Here is a 20344-nt window from a genome sequence, read left to right as displayed (position 1 = left end):
AATTTGACGAAAATGATGCTTTTTCTAATAAAAGGGGGGGTTCCCAAAAATCGAGGGAAAGTCCAATCGGCACCAAACTTGAGATTTTTGCTTCTTGACTCGGCCGAGTTTGGTGAAAATCCGAGAAGGTCGATTAAAGGGTGACTCGGACACTTGACGAGGAATGACCCAGGGGTATTTTTGTAACGAAATTCAACTATGGAAATGTTACGAAGTCGATTTCGTGGTTGTCCAACAGACCTCATACCTCTAGACAAGTAGTGGCGCTAGTGTGCCCATTGTATTCCTGGGAAATCATCTTCTGCAACCAGCCAGCACTTTTGAGCTACAAGTGTCAAAAGTGTGTTTACGTTTACCGAAAACTACTGCTCAGTCGGTGTGTTTGCGGAATAGTGTGAGTGGTAAAAATAAACGGATCCCTTTTAACAAAAACACGACCGTGTTTAAATATTATTTATATTTACTTCGAAATTGCTGAGGGTGTCGGGAGCAGCTGCCGGTGTTGGAATAAGTACAGTCTGCACACGCAGAGTTACCGGCTATCACGCCGAAATAGGTCACTAGAACAGCAAAGTTATTTTCATTTTGGATCGTGCAGTAGACTGAGAAGTTGTCGAATATCTGTCCCAGTCAGTGTATCGGGTTGCCCCAAATGAAAGAGCGAGCTAGCGCTTAAATGTGGAAAGTTTCACCAATTTGCTTGTGATGAAAAAAAAAAACAGCGGCATGAAGTTGGAAGCAGCTAACATGAAAATGGCAGGTATGAAATTATGTATCAGCTAAAACCGGTAAAAATGCTGCAAAGAGTGGTACAGGTCGTTTTTGACTCAAGACAATCGAAAGCACACGCAATCTTGCAGATTGTCCGCATCGATTCGGAACTCAATCCGTTTCGAGCGGACTGGTGAAACGATACCACCGGACCCGCTTACCGTTCAGATATTCAGCCGCTATGTCTGCAGCTGACTACCCAGTATTTCTGCACCATTTTTTGCAAGAAAGAATCTACAACTGTGTTCAACCTACCAACGTTGTATGAACTGCACAAGTTAAATGTAAACAAGTTTGACATTTGTAGCACAGTACATAAGCAAAACAGAACATAACCTGTAAATAACCAGTGATGCCAGCGCCAATACTTGTCTAGGGACTAAGAGGTCTGTTGGTTGTCCCAAACGACACGATGAAGTAAGTGATTTGGTAGTGTAAGAATAACGCGTGCGACTCGGATCAGTTCTGACAACGAAGTGTTTATTATTCTGTTTCTCTTTCTGTTGTACATCGTTCTACAAGTATTGGTGATCATCTGTATTATATAAACTTAGACTATAAAAAGCAATACACAAGGGTGTGACATGACCTACTATTCCCGTTACATCTCCCCTTTTATAAATCAATTTAGTAATATTCAAATTCACTGTCTCTTCTCATATGAACTTCCCGTCCACTTCTTGTTCTGATTGGTAATCGTGTCGAGCTCGTATCAACTTCAGTGTTCGGAACGCTCGTTGAGGTGAAGTCTGTTGTTGGCTCTGCTTCTTGATCGTTTTCCTCGGGAACTATGATGAATGGATCTTCAACGTATTGTGTGTCTGATGGTGATGTTTTAGATGGTTTTATATCTCTGACGTTCCTGCGTATTTGACAATTATCAGGCAAATTTACAAGGTAAGAGCGTGGTTGATCCAGTCGTTCCAGGATCTTTCCCTTTTCCCAAAGGTGTGACTTCGTATTTTGCACTACCACATTTTGACCCTTCGCAAACTCTGGCGCAGTAAGGCAGCCGCGGTCCGCGTATCGTTTTTGATTTTCTCTTGCTTCTCTTAGTTTGTCATGAACATTAAGAACTACCTTTGGTAGAAGTATCGCTTTTGTTACTGGCATGGTTGTACGTACCATTCTACTCATTAATCGTTGATTTGGTGATAATAGTTGTTTATCGCGAGGTGTATTCCTTTGGAGTAGAAGTGCTAGCTGAAGATCTGAGCCCTCTTCTGTACAACGCTTTAACAAGTTCTTTGCTGTTTGAACAAACCGCTCTGAAAGGCCATTACTTCTGGGAAAATGCGGACTCGAAGTGATATGATCGAAAGACCATTCTTTGCTGAACTTTGCGAATTCGTGTGATGAGTATTGAGGTCCATTGTCCGTATAAACTATTCGAGGTATTCCAAATGACGAGAACCATTGTTTAAGTTCTTGGATTACGGATTTTGATGACGTCTCTCTTAATTTTTTAAAATCATAATACCCAGAATAACTATCGGCGATTAAAACATAGTCTTCCCCTTGGAAATGAAACAAATCGGAACCAACTATTTCAAATGGCAGCGTAGGAACCTCGTTGGTCAAAATCTCATGTTTCGTTGACGAACGTTGATATTTTTCACATATTCTACAGTTTTCTACCATCTTTTTAATATCACTAACCATACCTATCCAGAATAGCATTTGCTTTGCTCGAATTACACATCCTTGTACTCCGTTGTGTCCAGCGTGAATTACCGTTAACATTTTTTGTTTGAGAGTAGCGGGGATCAATATTTGGTGCGATCGAAAAATTAATCCCTCGTAAACTGCCAGCTCATCTCGGAAATTCCAATATTTAGCAATACGGTTGGGAACAGCGTGTTTGTCGCATGGCCATCCTGACATTATTGTAGCACTCAATTCCTTTAACTCTGGATCATTTAAGGTTTGTTCTGTTATTTCTGATCTAGCAGCTTTCGACATTTGGAGCACTATATGAACCTCTAATTCGTCGTTTGGATCGTTTTCGAATGTATCTTCTACGTCCCTACTGAGAATGTCAGGAATCGGAATATCAGATCCCCTTTTATATACTATTTTGGGGGCATATTGAGTAACATCTAGTAAAATTCGTTTGAGTCTGGGTGGCGCTCTATCCAATGTTTTCTTACAGATAGACTCTAAAGGCTTATGATCGGTTTCTATGGTTAATCTTTTTCCGTAAACGTACTCATGAAATTTATTACAAGCGAACCTAATTGCCGCCGCTTCCTTTTCGATTTGTGGGTAATTCTCTTGTGCAGAAGTAAGAGATTTCGAAGCATAAGCTACGGGTTTTCCGTTCTGCAGTAATACTGCTCCAAAAGCTTTTGAGCTTGCATCTACAGAAAGAGTCACATCTGATTTGACATCGTAATAAGCTAGTACCGGTGGCCGTTGCATGAGATTCTTGATTTTATTAAAAGACTGTTCTTGTTCAATGTCCCATACCCAATCGACGTTTTTTATTAGCAGTTTCCTCAGGGGCTCAGTAATTTCTGAAAGGTTCTCGATGAATTTTCCCAGATAGGTTACCATACCTAACACGCGTTGGAGTTGAATTTTGTTCTCGGGTCGCTTAAGACGTTGTATTGCTATTAATTTATCAGGATCAGCTTTAAGTCCTTCTCCTGAGACTATATGGCCCAGGAACTTGACGGATTGTTTGACGAATAAACATTTCTCATGATTTAGTTTCAAACCTGCCGACTCTATTCTGTGAAGTACTAGTTTCGTAATCTGGCCTAACTGGTCCTTTGAAGGAGCGTGTATCAAAATATCATCCATTGAGCTTTCCACTCCCTGGAGACCCTCTAGCAAGGAATTCATTAATTTTTGAAAGACTTCGGGTGCCGAAGCAAGCCCAAATGGTAAACGGTTGCATGTATACCGCCCCCATGGCGTACCGAATGCTAGGTATTTTTTTGTTCGTTCGGACACTGGGATTTGCCAAAATCCCTTTCTCATATCCAATACGGTGAACCACTTAGAACCGCAAATTCTGCTTGAAATTTCCTCTATGGTAGAAAGAGGGTGCGTGCGTCGAAGTAAATTTTTATTCACTTGCGAAGGGTCAATGCAAATACGAAGCTTACCTTTTTGTCTAATAATTACCATCGCATTTAATACTGGAGTTGGCGCGCTGATCTTTTTTATTACACCTATCTTCTCCATTGCATCTAGCTCAGCCTTTACTTGGTCGCGAAGTGAGTGTGGAATTCTACGGGGTGGATTGTACTGGAACGTTGGGTCTTCGGTTAAGTCTATATCATATTCGAATCCTTTGATGCACCCTAATCCGTTAAATAACGAGTCATCCATAGTTAATTCCTGCACTTTAGCGATTAAGTTGAACCGTACGCACGTTTTACGACCAAGGATAGGCATAACTTCTTCATCAATCACTTTAAACACAGCTGATTCTGCGCGACCTCTCACGATTAACGGTAAATGTGCTTCCCCTTTTACATTCAATTTGTGACCACTGTACGAAACTAAACGCATAGTTGTGGATGACATTAACTTTGACCCAAGTGAACGAAAAATGCTATTGGGTAATACATTGCACGCAGCACCGCTATCCAGTTTCAGCGTAACACTTTTTCCGTTGATTTGTACCGTCTCATACCACACATCATCACTGCTTTCATCATCATCATTTACCGCGCCTATAAAAAGCTCTTCGACCGATAGTTCTTCGGATTTTTCTTCTTGCTCGCATGTTACCATTTTCACAGATTTATTTTTCCTTGAATCAGTACCGGCTCTTCCAAAGCATCTGCTTGCAAAGTGTCCAACGCGATTACATCTCACGCACACTTTGTTAAACGCCGGACACTGTCTTCTTCGATGTTCAAGTCCACAGCGATTGCACGGAAACTTTTCTTCTCTGCCACTATTTTGCGAATTGTCATACTTTTTCTGTTTGAGCAAATCCACTTCACTGTACGAATTCTCCAACATCACTTTCGATTGTTTAATCGACTGTTCGTAATTTCTGCATGTATCGACAGTTTTTTGTAGGTCTAAATCGTCGTTCAATAACTGAGGAATGATTTTCTTGTGAACGGTGCCCGAAATAATTCTATCCTTTACCATCGAATCGCTAAGTACGCTGAACGAGCATTTTTTCGCTTGTTCACGGACACGAGTTAAAAACGTATCGAATTGTTCACCGGGATTTTGTACTATTTTACCGAACACGTTTCGCTCATAAGTTAGATTCGATTTTGGCACGAAGTATGAGTCGAATTTTTCTTTAAGAACCGTTATGTCTTGTTCTTGTACATCTGTTAGACCAAACGTATCCATCACACGAACACTGTCGTCACCAATACAACTAAGCAGGGTTGCTGCTTGGATATGTTGAGGTTTGCTGTCGAGTCCGGTGGCTACCGCGTACCAATGAAATTGACGCCACCATTGCTTCCACTTGAGCGCCATACCCTCTTCGATGACTAATGGCCTGGGAGGCTTAATCGACGTTCCTGTAGTCGACATGGCCTTCTGCTCGAAGCTTAGATTCGAATTCTGCATTTCTTTATCCTCCTGCTTCCAATTTCACAACATTCCGAATCTTGCAATTACAAGATAGGCAAAAGAACGCTTTCACTTTTACTTGCTGACACCATGTAAGAATAACGCGTGCGACTCGGATCAGTTCTGACAACGAAGTGTTTATTATTCTGTTTCTCTTTCTGTTGTACATCGTTCTACAAGTATTGGTGATCATCTGTATTATATAAACTTAGACTATAAAAAGCAATACACAAGGGTGTGACATGACCTACTATTCCCGTTACAGGTAGGACGTAAGTTTCTCAGAGAGAATCATATCTGAGTCGTACGTGTCGGAGGAGTTAAATGCCAGAGCGATCCATCTAAAGCAAATAATTTCGATATCCACCTCATGACAGAAATTTGTGGAATCGATGTCGATAGTGGTGATCTGATTTCAAACATCAAAGTTGAAACGGAGCTAGATGTAGGGGGCAATAATGAAACATGCCCGAACAGCCGGCACTAAAATATACGTTCGGTGAACATTTGAAAGTGGATAAGGTATACCACGCCAAATCATAACGGTTGTCTGTATTTGAGAGAATTGAACTAGGTAAAATGGTTACAGAACTGCTTAGTTCAGTAACGTGAGAGTAACTCTCCATACACAAGTTGAGTGGTTTTAACAAGGAAAAATAACGGTGCTTTCCGTCTATGTGTAAACTTCCGTGAGTTGAAGAAGTTGGTAGAACGTGACCATTATCCGATACCGGTGACCGAAGATCAAATTATGAAGTTGAGTGATAAACGATATTTTACTTACTTGCTTAGATGGCTTGCCGTCCTAAGACAAAGCCTGTTGAACAAAGTTTGTCCATGTAAATCGGTTGAGGACTATCGCTCTTCAATTCCTCGGACACCGCGTACTCCGCCAGATCTCGCTCCATCTGGTCTAACCATCTTGCTCGCTGCGCTCCTGGTCGTCTTGTTCCTACCGGATTTGAGGCGAACACCATCTTTGCAGGGTAGTTGTCCGACATTCTTGCAACATGCCCTGCCCATCGTATCCGTCCAGCTTTAGCCACCTTCTGGATACTGGGTTCGCCATAGAGCTGTGCGAGTTCATGGTTCATCCTCCGCCTCCATACTCCGTTCTCCTGTACGTCGCCGAAGATTGTTCTTAGCACACGTTCGATCGTTCGAAAACTCCGAGCACTCGCAGGTCCTCCTCGAGCATTGTCCATGTTTCATGTCCGTAGAGAACAACCGGTCTAATAAGCGTCTCTTACAGGGTGCATTTTGTACGGGTATCGTGTTGTTCACTTCTCGCGTCTATTCTTAAACTGCCAATTCTCCTGGCCGATGTCCAAAATATCCGAGATACACAAGGTACATTGCTTCCAATGCAATGTATTCTATCTTACGGTACAAGGTATATTATATTTCCTACAAGTGACTTTAGTACACTGACGAAATACATCCGTATGCCACTGATGCAAACAAAGTCCTTCCTTGAACGACTCTCGTATACTGCTATGCGCACTAATCTCGAAACACACAGAATTATAACATAATACAGTCATGTTCCTATATGTAATAATTAATGATACCCTACAACGGGGACTTAGTCTGCTCGACCGTAATTGCTTGTGAAGCCCATAGTAAGCACGACTTCCGCTGATAATACGCCTCCGAATCTCACGGCTGGTATCATTGTCCGTCGTTACCAGTGAGCCAAACTCATCGCCGTCGATCAATATACTACTACCCAAGCGATGTCGTTCGGCCTCGGTTCCGCTGGCCAGCATGTACTCTGTTTTAGACGTATTTATCTTTAACCCAAACTTTTCTGCTTCGCGCTTTAGTCTGGTGTACTGTTCAGCCACCGCCACAGATATTCTGCCGATAATATCCATGTCATCGGCAACACAGCACTGTGTACCATCCATCGTAGATTTAATCAGTTTGATGAGCTTCCTGGGGAAGCTGTTCTTTTCCATTAAACGATATTTTACGTCACTTGGTTTAAAAAATGGTTTCCACCACGTTGAAATAGCAGAATATTCGCGAAAGTATTTTTCCTTTGTAACCGAGAATGGTCAATTCGAATACCGTGGACCCCCGTTCGTTTGACCGTTTTTAATCTGAACACTTTTTAATTTGAACCCCGCTGGTTTGCACGATGTGCAAATTAAAAATGGTTCAAATGTCATTCTCAACATGGCATCATTTGCCTTCGCAGACAATGCACATAAACACGATTTGTTTGTACTGATCTAGCGTTTTCAATCCTAGTTTAATCAGTTTCACATTTTGTTTCCCAACGATAACGATAGAAATCCGATCGGAGAATAACATATTCGCTGCTTGCAACTACCAACTAAACGAAACTAAATCAAACCACCAAAACAATAACAAAGAGCAGGGCGGTAAGTTCATATAAATTTCAGCATATTTAGGGTTGCTAGTTGTTCAAATTAAAAACGAACCCCGTTAGTTTGCATGAGGAATCGTTCAAACGAACGGGGGTCCACTGTATTACAGAATGCCCTTCGGTTACTGCAATGCTTCTGAAATTTTCGCTCGCTTCATTAGTAAAGTTTTGACTGATTTCATCAAAGCGGGTACCGTTGTTGTATTTTTCGACGATATTTTGGTGGCAACTTCAACAATACGAAAACATGTCGACACTTTAAGGGATCGGTTTCATTTGTTATCTGAAAACCATATCCAATTGAACTTGTCCAAATGTCACTTCCTAAAGACACGAACAGAGTAACAGAGAGCTAAACACTCTCTCACTCTCATTGTTTTGCATTGGACAGATGATTGCACAGATATTTTTCCTCGCTGTACAGATGGCCAGATTTTTTCAACAAATAACACAGAATTATATGTGGCCAGGGATGCCACATATAATTCTGTGTTTTTTGTTGGAAAAATCTGACAATCTGTACGGCGAGGAAAAATATCTGTGCAAAAATCTGTCCAATGCAAAACAATGAGAGTGAAAGAGATAGAGAGTCATTTTGCTGACTATTTCCGTCTCTTTCACTTTCATGTAAAAGTTCAAAAATCTGTTTAATCTGTGTAATTTGTAGAAAATCTGTATTCTATGCATACAGATTCTGTACAGGCGATTTCGTTCAAATATCTGTTAAACACAGAATAATCTGTGCATGTGGAAACCCTGTATGTGGCATCCCTGTTGGTAAGTACGTCTTAGTACGATTGCTCTGAGATCGGGAGTTCAGTTGTAGAAACGCAGTCGGGGTGAACAGTCGATTGATCCAGAATAAGGTCGTGCTCGCAAGGTTCGGTTTGAGTCAGTACAATGGCGACGAGGATAAAAGGTGAGTATCAAAGGGGAAATTTTGATTTCTTCTAATAACTATGTGCGGGTTGTGTCAGGGCGTGAACCGTGATATCAAAGGAAAAAAGGCAAATGACGCTTTTTGCAGTTAAAGCGGTGTAGCGCGGCTGTTTGAAGATTGAAAATGGTGGCATTCCGTTCCGTACTGAATAGTGAAGTTTTATGTTTTGTGCAAATCTTGAATCTTGACGAGCGAGTGGTATTTTCGTTCTTTTTTTCTTCGTGTTTCACTTACGAATTGAACAGATGCAGCTGTTATGCCAGCTTTTAAAGTTGGTTCAGATCCTCGAAACGTCTGGTTTAGGTGGAGAAAGGCCTTTGAAAGATTTCAGGCTGCTAACGGAGTAGAAGACGATCAGGAAAAATTAAATTTGTTACTGGTATTGGGAGGGATCGAACTTCAGACGTATTATGACAAAATGGATAAATTTCACATTGGTGTTCCGACTGAAAAAGGCAGCTCTGAATTAAGAATCCTTCAATACGAGTCTGCTGTTATTTCGCACCTCAACTCAATAAGCGTTTTGAAAGACATCAGTTATGAGCGCTTAAATAAGAGTTTGGGGAAAGTTTTGAAGATTTCGTGTTTAGGTTAAAGGGACAAGCTAACCGATGCAAATTCTTTGACAGCGATGATATGGTTCTTGACCATTATAGAGGGATGCAGTTCTGTTGAATTGAGGAATAAATTATTGATGGAGGAAAAGGATCTTACTGAAGCTCTGATGTTAGGTAAAACAACCGAAGAAGTGCAAAAGCAAACCAAGCAGTACGGAAAAGGATTCTTGTCTGGTTTGGAAGGAGATTCAACCGTTCAGAAAATCTCTGCGTCAGTCGCCTACCACTTCTAATAAGGCGAGCGGAAACGCTCACAGAAAATATCAAGAAATCTGTGCACACATTTTTCACATGAACATTTCGTTTTTTTAGAGTGGCTTTAACCCAAAGGGTCATTCACCACAACACATGTTTTATATTGTCAATTCAAAACAAATATATTTACTATTTGATGGAGCTTTCAACCTGTGGTGGGTTCGCCCCACCAAAACAAATTTCCTATGTGGCTTTGAAGCTCCAAAAGCTAAGGTCGTCTACAGACTACACTTAAATATTATAGAAAAGCAGGTCAATACAAGTGTTCTCGGATTTGTTCAGGACCGTGCTGCAGAAATGCTTAGAAGATGGTAGCTTCCCGGATGGAAGATCCACAAGCTAGTGGTGTTGCCGAAGCCAGGAAAGTCTGCGGGGAATCCAGCGTCATACAGGCCGATTTGTCTGCCTGATACATGTGACTTTATCAATGTAAATTATATGACGCTAACAAATATTTTCACAACCTAGGAAAGAAAATATTATTATTGCATGCATTACGTTCTAGTGAATTTTACCGTTAAATAAGGATTTTGAGTACTACTGGACTGATATTTAAAAATATAGTCAACTTAATTACAGATGTTCCTGAGAAAATAAAAAATCATTGTTGCAGTAGAAAGGCTAACTCACGCCGCTAGGTGGATTAACGATAAATTAGCTAACTTCATTCATTGGGATTGAAATTGCATGTTGTCAATAAATTTTGGGTTATGATATTTAGCATTCACAACTAGAGTCCACTTATTACTACAGGTACTACAAATAGATATGTATTTATTATTTATTAAATTGAAATATCAACCATAATATCGCAGAAACTATATACACTCTAACAATACATTAAGACCTGAAATGTAATTTAAATCTAGTGTAATTTAATCTAATTTGGCCGTTCTTATCAACTATGGGTTGGAAAATGTAAATATATCTATTATGCCAAGCTATTCCCTAATATTAATGTAAATTATGTTTTTGGAATCGCATGCTTGATTTGGATTGAATTCGCTCATATTTTTTTGATTTGTTTTACATTTAGTAATATATGCATTACATAGCTGCCGAGATGTCAAAGTAACTTATTTGTCTTTTCATTTTGTGTGTATCTTATCTATTTTTGATTTTTATATAATATCGCTTCAAGTAAGTGTAGAGCATCAAGTGAACACGTACAAGTCAATACGGCGCAGGTGATTTTCTATAAACAACTTGGATATTTTCAAAATACTAAAAGCATGATGGCGTCCAACTCTTTTACATTTTTGCCCGTTTGGTAGCTTTCAAGTTGCTTAATATCATATTGTAACTTGCAAACTACGCTAATGTCAATGGATTAATAATTGACAAAATAAGTAATCGATGTTTGCAAACAAAACGCTGAAATACTTTGATAAGGTGGAATGATACAACTTTATATTTTCCATTGTTGTTCGAAAATTATAGAACAGAAGTATGTAGAGAACCTTTTTTGTAGATACGATACATTAAAATAAAGATATCAGGTTCAATTTAAAAAGTGTAAAAAAGCAAAATTACTGATATACAAAAACATGAATATACCACACAAATTATGTGATAGGTATCCAATTTATATTCCATTTTAAAGTTACCAAGGTGTTGAATGTTCTAAAAATAATTACATGATGTCACTGTGAGTAGCTATTAAACGAACGTACGACTTTCTAAATCCAGACTAAGAAATAGCAGAGCTTAAAAATGCCGAAGACATAAGAAACATATACATATCATTGGCTACAGGACCCATCTCATACATTTTGTACTTAACCAACATTCGTAGTGCTGGCACCCGAAAAAAGACCTGGTTTACCCTTAAATAGTGTTACATTTATTATACAATGCAATATATCTGTTCAAAGTGAAGAAAATATTTATTACAGTAGTTCAACTAGTTTTGTAAAAATGGTTACGAACCATGTATTAGTTAATTTAGGCTGGCGACCATTAAGTGAAACTTTTTACTTTTTAGTTAAAATTAGACAGATCAGCAGTTATTTCTCCTCCGCTCGAAAATAACCCTACTGCGAAGTATGGTATGGGATCCAAACCAACCAATAGGTTGACTACCTTAAACATAACAAACCTTTTAATTCATAAAATTTTAGCAGAATTCCATAATTAAACTCGTTTCCTACAAGTAAGGGTCCATTATACAGTTAACAACGCAAAAAATGTCACCAATAGCAAACTTCCGCCATGCAAAACCAATAATGAACCCGGTATTGATCGTATTGTAAATTCCAAAGTGTCCATAACACGATAATGGATATACAATCTGTTTACGAACAGTATGTAAAATATTTGGAGATTTGGAATCTAAATTGATATTTTTTAGTTTAATCGAATGTTACTGGTATCGTGAGTGCCATCAGTTAGGTATTTTGTATCACGGGTTCAATATAATCCATAGAAGAGGACAACTCATGCACTAAAGTGTCTACTACTGTTAAATATACCCTAACCTTTATTGTGCAAAAATAAGTTCTATCTCGTGATTGCCTACAACTCGCCGTTAGAAGTGCCGGTTACTGGGAGTTTTTTTGGTAAAATAATGAAGAGAAATATCAGATAAGAAAGTCACTATCTTTATGATGGATATACAAAATTGTCAATGTTTTGTGTATTCTTAAAATATAGAGCTAAGCAAACAAAGCAGAAACCTTTTGAAATTGAAGAAAAACTTTTTTACGATCGAATTTCGTATCAATCAATCAATCAATCAAATTTCAATCAATTCGGGCCCGTTCGAAAACTTAAACTTAATTCTACTTAAATATCAACGCAACTACCATGCTGATCATCTCGCGCGGTTATATCTTTTTCCAAAACAGTTGTTGATTGATAGCTGATAAAATTCGCAACCGAAAAAAAAAGTTTGACGTTTTTTGCCCAGCAAATATTAAAGCCCTGTAATGTAAAGTATGGATCCACCCAGTTGGCTTCGAGGTATGATGCTGGCCTAATAAGCCAGTCTTCGTGTGTTCGAATCTCGGCTAGTTCCTACAATATTTTGTCTTGAAAACTTACCGGATTTTATTGAATTCTGCATAGATTTTAGCAGCGTTAAATCACAGACAAACAAACATAACTCTTGGAAGAAAATTCAACACAAATTATCGTGACACACATTTGGCCTAAACACTAGGTTCATCTATGATCAACATTCCCAAATATTACCTTACAATAGGAGTAGCTCTCGAACAAACAAGTATTTTTTGGGGCCTTCTTTCCTTAAAAAGCGCCACTTTGACGAATACGGAGGAATTCCCAACCAACAATAAAATGACTGTTACAGATGTGCGAAGAATAGGAGAGTCAGTGTTATGTTAGGTGGGTGACAGACCTAGGAAACCAATAAGCATTACCAATGCAATTTAAATGCAAGCTACGGTCGCCTTAAATGCTACCTCAATGTTATTTTGGCAAAATATTCGGCTACTTTACTGCTAGTGCTTATCTTATAGTGCTGACAATGCTTATTTGCAGCTAGTTACCGACAAGAAGAATTTAAATAGAATTGTGGATGTGGATGCCAATTTACCGCAGTTATGCAGTCAAAAGGTTGATAAACAGCAACCTGCAGTATAAAACGCCAGGGATAAACGATTGATTTACTCCTTATACTAATGCTTATTGGTTACCTGGGGAAAGAACCTATTCTAAACTATTCAATTCAACTATTCTCAATTCGACTCAACTTTAGATCTCAAGATAAAAATAAAAACAAAGCTTAACGTATTCATGTAAAAATTTCCGGGCTGCTGGTTTGGTTAATAAGTGGTAGTGTAGAATTTTTCATTGCCATCCTTTAGATTATAGGGCTTTAGTTCTTTAGTTGAGGTCTGTTGGAGGAACAAAAACAAATATGCACACACAAAACATTGGTTTTCGTTTTTGTTAAGGTATACCTACTATTCACTCTGAGTTCGATTTTTTTAAATTTGACCATTTAAATTATTTGCTTCGTACCTAATCTTATAAATTTCAATCCTTTCCTTACTTCAATGTACTTAGACATAATAAAATATGTACAATTAAGTACAACAGGACTACTATTTTAAACATATAGGCATAACCGACTTTAGTGCTCACTTGATTACATCTTACTTCATCTGTCCGAATTTGCAAACTAATGTACTTTGCGCCGGAAACCGACGCGTCTAGGCCTGTTTCATTCGATGGCTTGTGAGGATCGTATCTCGTTGCGTACTGAAAACCGGACTTTCGGGTTCAGGTGCCGATGATGAACATATATTTCGTAATCTTCATCTTCGTCCTCGTCCGCGTCTTCGTCTGGCTCGATGACGGTGTTTTTCAGGGAACCAGGAAATGGCGTCATTTCGGAACTCTCTGAAAGATCCTCGTCTGTTGATTGGCCGTCGCCAAAAGGGCTAACAGCAACATATGAAGCAGAAAAACCTTTGAAGCCAACTGTATCGTCAGAGCGGAAGCGAACTAATAATGCCTCATTCATTGAAATTATTTCTGGTGGATTCTAAAATGATAAGTTGTTGTTTAGATTTCAATGGATTTCGACAGAGACTAGCTACATACGGTATTCCCGCAATATTTTCCATGAAGTGGGCCACTGGCGTCGTCAAGGCCTCCGTACACCTCAACATAATCATACGAACACATCCGTTCTTCTTCTACGTCGAATGTAAGGAACTTCAACTGGACATTTTTATCTCGATCAGCCTCTATTGACCATTCGCAATCGGCTCCATTGTCATACATGCCAGCGCCGTATTTGGCATGGGAATAGATATGCTTCACCTTATTGGTTGCCCTCAAGTATCCTCCACATGCAGTAGTATGACTCGCAAAAAAGCCTTTGCGTTGAACACTAGTGTCGGTATTAAATACCATATACATCTCATTTGAAGTAGACGATAGTGGATGAGGCAGTTTAGCACCACAGAAACGTCCGAGGGCGAAGCTCTCCGGAGAATCTCCGTCGTAGATGACAATGTGATCATAGGCACATTCCTAATGGTAACAAAAAGTTAGATATAAGATAATTTTATATGGTAGTTCAATTTACTTGGTGAGGTTCAATATCAAACACGTTGAACACTAGTCGAATTCGATGTCCTGGAGTTGTTGTAAAATGCCAAATACAGTCCTTTTTGGATGGGTAATAATCTGGATAATTTGGACTAAAGATTTGTCCGTTTGGTGATGTGACTTCATATTTACATCCGCCTTCTTTACAGTCATGACCATTATCTTGTAACATATAGCCGTTGTGACAAGAGCAAACGTACGACCCAAGTGTATTTTTGCACTCGTGTTGGCACCCTCCATTATTAACCGCGCATTCGTCTACATCGGTGGAAAAGATTGCAGCAAAACCTGACTTTTGAATCGTTTTATCGGATTTGAATTCCACTCGAAGGGCATTTCCCTCCGATGTTATCGTTGGTGGCACTTTTGTACCGCAAAATACTCCATGACGCTTGAGCGTGTCCTCGGTTATCTTGGAGTAAATGGTCACCGAATCATATTCGCATTCCGATGCTTGATAGAATGTGTTACCTTCTAGCTCAAAATGTGTGAAATTAAGTGTAATTTTGTGTTGTGCTGGTGCTATTATTTCCCACACACATTCCTTCATAACAGGATATTCATTAGGAAAAGATGGCGAGAGTATTGTTCCATTTAGTTGCTTCAAAGTTCCACCACAAGCATCTGCAAGATACCAAAGTATTGAATTATCGAGTCGAGTGAAAATTGTTCAGAAATCTTTATAGCTTCGTTCACTTCGTTGATTGTGTTTTGGAGCAAGCGTGTGAATAGTCTTCGACAGATTGTACATTGTGTAGGTATCTGAACGTGCACCAGATGAGAAATAGTGTCATTTTTTTCGTTTTTCATGTTCATATTTTTTCAAATCAAATATACCTATCATAAAATTCATCTAAACCAAGGTTAGTCAAGAGAGGTTTTCTGATGTTCAAATTTGTTTTTCACCCCCGCTGGGTTACCCTTGACGACCACCGAAATTTTCAAAGCGGAAACTGTTGAATGTATAAACAACGTCGATGGTTGCTATCCAATAGTTCCGCACACTTCTGGTCTACAAACTGTGAAACCTAGATCACCTATTTTCACTCACGTTGATCTAAACTACTCCCAGAAAAAAAATTGTATTGATTCGTCGAAAGTAAAAATGGCAAAAAATCTTGAAATATTTTCTTGGCAATTTTCCTGAAAAGGTGTAATCCCTGAAAGCATGATCAGAGTGTGGTAATGTTGGTGCCAAAATTTCAAAAAATGTGTTCTGAATACATTTTTATATTATGCATTTAAAGTAAATTTCATATGTTCATGTTTATTTATTACAAATACAAGTTTTTCGATCTAGTTACTTACTTTCACAAGACTTCTTGTCACTATGCAACTCGTATCCAATATAGCAAGCACATTCGTATCCGCCCAGAGTGTTTATACACTCATGCTCGCATCCATGGTCCATTCGTTCGCATTCATCGACCTCTTTCATAAAAGTTGCAGAGAATCCAGCTTTTTGGACCGACCCATCCGACACAAATTTCACAAACATTTTGTTGGTGGTTGATCTGTCCAAATGTATAGTTCTAAAATTTATTTCTTAGTAAACTTATACTTCTCTTACCTCATGTCTGGAGGAATTTTATATCCACAAAAGACGCCAATCACTCGAGAATCAACTGAATCACCGTCTCGTACTTCGACGTAATCGTACACACAGTTATCGTGGTTCTCCACCTCAAATGACTGGAACTTCAATGCCACCTGGTAGTCTTTAGGAACGGTTATTTTCCATACACACTCTTTGTTAGGTAAATAGTCCATTGGGTAATTAGGTGACTCTAGCCGTCCCCCACTTTCCAAATTCACATTACCCCCGCACACTGCTGTAATAGAAAAAACAGAATTGCTGTCAACTACGGTTTCTAAAATAGTTTTTTTGTAGGGAAGGTTCTTATGATGGTTAGAGACCCCTTCTCCCACTATGAGGGGGAGAGGAGCTCCCAGACAAATCAGTATAAAAATGGATTTCTGTCTGTCTGCCCGTATGTTCCTTATAGAATCGAAAACTACTAAACCGATCGGCGTAAAAATTTACATATAGGGGTTTTGGGGCCGGGGAAGGTTGATATGGTGGTAAGAGACCCCTCCTCCACTAAGAGCTGCCATGCAAATGAAACACAAATTTCCTCATAACTTCAGAACTAATCAAGCAAATGGAACCAAATTTGGCATGTGGGTGTTTTTGGAGAAATTTTTTATATGGTGAATTGATCCCCGCTTTAGGAGAGGAATTATGACCTCTCCCCTCTTCAAGAGGGGGGGTGAGGCTCCTATACAAATGAAATACAAATTTCCTCTTAACTCGAGAGCTTATCAGGCAAAACCAAATTTGGCATGTAGGTTTTTGCAGTCAAGAATTTTTTTATATTGTGAATTAGGACCCCTCTCCACTTTAGGAGGGGGTTCCTGTACAAATGAAATACAGCTTTCCTCATAACTCGAGAACTAATCAATCAAATAGAACCAAATATGGTATATGAGGGGTTTTGAAGGCAAAAATCTTTGCTATGATGAATTGGGACCCCTTTCCCTTTTTAGGAAGGGAGGCTCCCATACAAATGAAATACAAATTTCATCATCACTTCAGAACTAATCAAGCAAATGGAACCAAATTTGGCATGCGGGTGTTTTTGGAGGCAATTTTTTTTCTACGGTGAGTTGAGACCCCTTCCCTCTTTAGGAGGGAAAATATGACCCCTCTCACCTATAAGAGGGGGGCTCCCATACAAGTGAAATACAGATTTCCTCATAATTCGAGAACTAATCTAGTAAATGGAACCAAGTTTGGAATGTGGGGATTTTTGGAGCCAAATATTTTTCCAATGGTGTACTGAGACCTCTTCCTCCTCTAGGAGGGGGGCTCCCATACAAATGGAACACAAATTTTTGCATAACTCGTGAACTAATCAAGCAAATGGAACCAAATTTGGCATGTGGGGGATTTTGGACGCATGAATTTATTTTATGATGGTTTGAGACCCCTCACCCCTGTGGTAGTGGGGGCGGACTCTCATACAAAAGAAACAGAAATGATTGCGTAACTTAAAAACTAATCGAGTTCGAGAAATTTTAGACTATTCCATAAAACATTAGTTAATAACAAGACCACCAGAAACTATCTATAGTAACCCTAGGTGATTCAGGGCGAGACGGCCGCATGCCGCGAGTGTTGTCAGCGACCTGTCGTCGGAAGCACCGTCCACTGCGGGGGTAGCCCCCAGAATGTAGGTACAGCACAGTTTCATTTTTTGCAATACGAAGTTTGTCGGGTCAGCTAGTATTTTATAATGTTTATATCCTTTCAAAGTATGGCAACTGAAAAGGGGGAGGGGAATGGGAGATTAAAAAAACTTAAATATCTAAGCGTATTAATTATATTCTCTTCAATTTTCATCGTGAAACTCAAATCTATTCTTGTTTTTCATGTAGAGGGTGTTAGGTAATCAGGTGCAAATATTTCAGGGGGTGACAAGAGGACCATATTTGACGAAAAAATCCTGCGCATATGGACAAATTTTAATCATTACAGAGCTATTAAACATTTTTAGTTTTCAGTTCTGTATTCTTTAAACCAGCTCTAGTACAAAAAGGATGCTAGCTAACATAATTGTGTTGCTTTCATACCAGAGCTGAGAAAATTTTGTACAAAATATTGTCCTTGCACTTGCTACTTCATAAAATTTATTATAAATTATCAAAAGCAAAAAGCTTTGAAATAAGTGTTTCTCAAGGTGTATAATAGGGGGCCCCCATACAAGTGAAATACAAATTTCCTCATAATTCGAGAACTAATCAAGCAAATGGAACCAAATTTGGCATGTGGGGGTTTTGGAGCCAAATATTTTTCCTATGGTGTACTGAGACCTCTTCCTCCTCTAAGAGCGTAAATTGGTAAACTGATTCCTTTTATATATCAATTAAAGCTCTGTTTTACAATTCGTTCTTTGACGTGAAAAGCCTATCTTTTTTGGTTTGTTGTAATTCAATTTTAAACTATCGTTTTAAGTGTTGAATGAGTATCGGAAAACTGCACTAGATCACCGCGTGCGACGGCCTCGGTCTGACCGGCAATGAAAACCACGAACAATGCTTCTGAGGTCTCTCTAGGATGGGCCCAAAATAGTCGCAGCAACTTCATCATTTCTCTCGACTATAACTCAAATTCGGTAGCCTTTTATTAAGACCAAAATACACTCAGATATTCAGTAAATGTTATTCTCTCAATTGGTGTAAAAATCTTGTCTCGAATAAATATAGTTTCAACGTAATTCCTGAATATTGTTCAAATGCCCTCCCGTACCCTAATAGTTCAACAGAAATATCCATTATAGTTTTTGATAGTTTTTGACCTTAAAATCAATACTAGTTTTAAAAATAATTGAGAATGACATAAACTAAAAATGACGGAAACGTTAAAAATTTTCTGAAAAATGTAATCAATTTGCCCCCGGATTATGTATAGATAGTAGAGTAAACATAGATCAGCAGATGAACCTTCTCGCAGAACTATAGCAACGAAAAAAAAAACTACAATGGAATGACATCTCAGCAAAACGGTAAAATTCGTCATGTAAAATTCGGTAACGACGTCATGCGTCTTGGATACACGTTTTGACAGTTCGTTTGGATACAAAGGATTCGTCTTTGCTGATCTATGTTTACTCTAGTATCTATAGGACTACGGTACTCTAGTAACCGGCTGCGAAGCTTGTCGATAAAGTACAGGAGGAAGTCTTAAATACGTTTATAGCCAAGGCTTTTCTTTGCCTCAGCGAAACAGAATTCAAAAAGTAGTGTAAAGAGCAGTTTTATAATTTTATCTTTTGTATTTATAGCTGCAATAAAACTAAACTTTCTTCAACAATATTGTAGATAATAATTATCTCTACATATTGCCCTTCACATCACTTTTTCGAATTACGTTTCGCTGAGGTGCTGTAATCAAATGAACATGTACTAAGCAAAAACCGCAAATGAAACAGGCTTCATGTTTAAAATTGTCGTCAAAGGGTTTGGAAAACAAAGTGCGCTTATATTGACTGATTAATTTTGGCAATGCTTATCATTTACAGTGTGACACATTTATATTTGAACAAAAATCATTTTATGCTTGCAACGTCATATAAAATTAACACAATCAAACTAATACCATGTGTGTGTATCATCATGACTTAAGTCTTATTTGACGTAGTTTCATTTTCGTGTTGTGTCTCTCTCGTTCAGTGTACCAATGTTCGAGTTACGATCGTTGATAATAAATAAATTCCGAAACGGGGCTGCATGCAGCACTATTTTTCGTGACCACAAACATCTCGGCATAAAAAGGAGATTTACATACTATACAGTAAAAAGATTTGTCGAGACGGGATCTGTTGAAAACCATGAAAAAACCCGGAAGAAAACGAAGCGTTAGAATGTTGGTCAAAACGGTTGGTCGAGAGCGAATTAGTCGCAGTTGCGACCGGTCCTCACGGAAAATGGCAGTTGAGCTGAATATCAACAAGGAATCTCTTTGTCGAATTTTGAAAATTAATATGGATGCGAAAGCATTAAAAAAACATAAAATCCATGGAGTAACGGAAACAACGAAATAAAAACGGCAAGATGCAAACTGCTGCTCCGTCGGCACGGTGATTCCGAAGTGATCTTTTCTTATGAGAAGTTCATCATGCTCAAAATGATCGGTTGTGGTCGGTTTCGATTTTCGACGTTCTAAAG

The 20344-nt window shown here is 38.8% G+C and overlaps 2 protein-coding genes across 6 annotated transcripts in view; both read right to left on the bottom strand.

The window, feature by feature from the left end:
• Positions 1 to 1398: 1398 nt before the first annotated feature.
• Positions 1399 to 5325, bottom strand: LOC128745754 (uncharacterized protein K02A2.6-like). The gene has a single exon (XM_053842830.1). It carries the CDS (start codon positions 5323 to 5325, stop codon positions 1399 to 1401), a length of 3927 nt encoding a protein of 1308 aa, XP_053698805.1.
• A 5607-nt stretch (positions 5326 to 10932) lies between these two features.
• Positions 10933 to 20344, bottom strand: part of LOC128736759 (tolloid-like protein 1) — a 50814-nt gene continuing 41402 nt past the window's right edge. For all 5 annotated transcript variants that reach the window (XM_053831262.1, XM_053831270.1, XM_053831248.1 and 2 more), the window contains exons 8-12: positions 16188 to 16449; positions 15926 to 16131; positions 14595 to 15241; positions 14105 to 14539; positions 10933 to 14045 (exon numbers count right to left, since the gene is read on the bottom strand). In XM_053831262.1, coding sequence (XP_053687237.1) covers positions 13722 to 14045; positions 14105 to 14539; positions 14595 to 15241; positions 15926 to 16131; positions 16188 to 16449 — 1874 coding nt within the window. In that variant the 3' untranslated portion in view covers positions 10933 to 13721. The remainder of the gene's footprint in view (positions 14046 to 14104; positions 14540 to 14594; positions 15242 to 15925; positions 16132 to 16187; positions 16450 to 20344) is intronic.

Source organism: Sabethes cyaneus, chromosome 1 (genome assembly GCF_943734655.1).
Source record: "Sabethes cyaneus chromosome 1, idSabCyanKW18_F2, whole genome shotgun sequence".
Classification (NCBI taxonomy): domain Eukaryota; kingdom Metazoa; phylum Arthropoda; class Insecta; order Diptera; family Culicidae; genus Sabethes; species Sabethes cyaneus.
The sequence above is the reverse complement of the archived record's forward strand: the minus strand, read 5'-3'. Positions and strand labels throughout refer to the sequence as shown.

What these genes read in the sequence shown, in the direction of transcription:
- LOC128745754 (XM_053842830.1), bottom strand. Translation starts at nt 5,325, where the DNA reads ATGCAGAATTCGAATCTAAGCTTCGAGCAGAAGGCCATGTCGACTACA.